Consider the following 1,940-nt stretch of genomic DNA (forward strand, 5'->3'; position numbering starts at 1 on the left):
TTCTGTACATTTCCGATTTATTAAATTGTTTCACTATGAATGTGGTAATACATGTTATATTACAAACCGCCTATGTCATGTCAGAAGGTCATAGCATCAGTCTCGCTATCTACGAGATGAAACTTGAATGGGATATTGACATGATGTCACCGTAAAGTACTAACATATACCTTTGTAGTACAACTATGCAGTTATAAATGTATATGTATAGTCATGATAGTTACAATCAAAGGAAAACATGTATTAAACTTTGCATACACTGTGGGTAGATTTCAAATCGCCACGAACACGAGTGAGGAGCCATTATGTTCAAAGCGAAATACACACAAATGAACACGGATTATTAAGAACAGCAATTCTAAGTTAGATCATGCCACTGCCGTCACTCTCGTCGTTACTGGGTACAGTCCATTGTACTATCCAAATTAATTGCAGAGAACAAGGTAATGTCGAGCAATTACTTAATTTAACACCGAGGAGAAAGTTTCTTTCACACTTGCTTAGCTAAACCCGTGAACGATTTTCGATTTGCTTCTATTGCTGAAGCTTGTCTTCGTGTTTGCACCACTAATAAAAGCGAAACGCAAGGTACCATTGTAGTCATGTTATTTCCGAAAAATGCAATGCAAAACGCCCGTCTGCACCGTGCACTTGTAATTGTGTATATTATTGGATTTATAGACGAGTGAACCAGTAAGAACCATTTAGACAGAGCGTACATGCAGATCGTAAAGTGCCCACCATGTGGCATGTCTGAGCCGGTCATTTTCCATATCACATGTAATACGTATTTATAAAATGCTGGCAACATACAAATGAAAAACACCACAGAGATAGCCATACACGTGACAAGCACTTGCTTCTCTTCTGATTTGATTTTTTTCGACTGTTTAGAATTTCTCAACCTATTTAGAGATTGTCGAAAAATGTTACTTGTCAGAGCATACATAGAGGCGACGGTAACCATAGAAACAAGGAACATCAATGCATATGTAATGTAGACCGCGTATTCTGCTTTCTGTAACATGGCCGGGTGTGATTTTAAAAGAGTGCATTGTAGGATTCTCGGTACGGCAAATATGACACCTAGTACCCAGGTTGTGCAGATGAGAGACATTACGCGGCATTTGGTGTTGAACATCCGGACCTTCAGTGGGTTGCAAATCCCTAAATACCTTTCGATGCTGACGATCGTAACAACCCATAAGGACACGAATAGAAGCGTCGTCTGTACAAAGTTGATGGCACAGTTGACGCTCACCGTAAGCGCATTGGGACTGGTTAACATACTCCCATACAATAATAACACACTAAGTAAAAGAAGCATATCACACGTAGCTAAGTTTACTAAATACGCATTTGTCAGTGTTTTCATATAGCGTACACGGGCAAATACGAACACGAATGCTCCGTTAAAAAGAAGTCCGGTGACACAAATCAAAATACCTCCTATATATAACGCACGCCCAGTCACGCTACATGTAAAGCCGTCATCGGGTAACGTTGTAACATTATCTGCGGTTACAATGGTGTGGTTTCCTAATTCCATGATGCAAATATGTGGTCCTAATAATCAACGAAATAACAAAAGAATATGTGTAAATAATGTACGTTGCAAAAACAAAATGTCATTATCGTCATGTTGATATATCCAAACAATAGCTGTTTCAATGTTGCCTACTTTTTTAATGAAAATATATCATTGATTCCTAGGAATATAAAAAAATAAAGCGCCATCGTGGATCAATGCCGTAAATAAACATCGATAAGTGCTATAAATTAGATTACAGTTCGCTGTACCTTTCAAAATAAATCATATAATGTATAACATTGTATTGTATGAGTTTTTTTTACTGAATTCATAGTGGAATTGGTTAAATTGTTTCGTCAAAATTCACCCACGAAGGCATGTTTTTCGGCAAGTGAGTCGAAATATGAAA

The 1,940-nt window shown here is 37.7% G+C and overlaps 1 protein-coding gene across 1 annotated transcript; it reads right to left on the minus strand.

Moving 5' to 3' along the window:
* Nucleotides 1–490: 490 nt before the first annotated feature.
* LOC144345059 (neuromedin-U receptor 1-like) lies at nt 491–1,549 on the minus strand. Its single transcript, XM_078006744.1, has one exon. The coding sequence runs from the start codon at nt 1,547–1,549 to the stop codon at nt 491–493; it is 1,059 nt and encodes a 352-aa protein (XP_077862870.1).
* Between the last annotated feature and the right edge of the window lie 391 nt (nt 1,550–1,940).

The sequence above is a fragment of the Saccoglossus kowalevskii genome, chromosome 3, assembly GCF_978046115.1.
Source record: "Saccoglossus kowalevskii chromosome 3, keSacKowa6.1, whole genome shotgun sequence".
NCBI lineage: Eukaryota > Metazoa > Hemichordata > Enteropneusta > Harrimaniidae > Saccoglossus > Saccoglossus kowalevskii.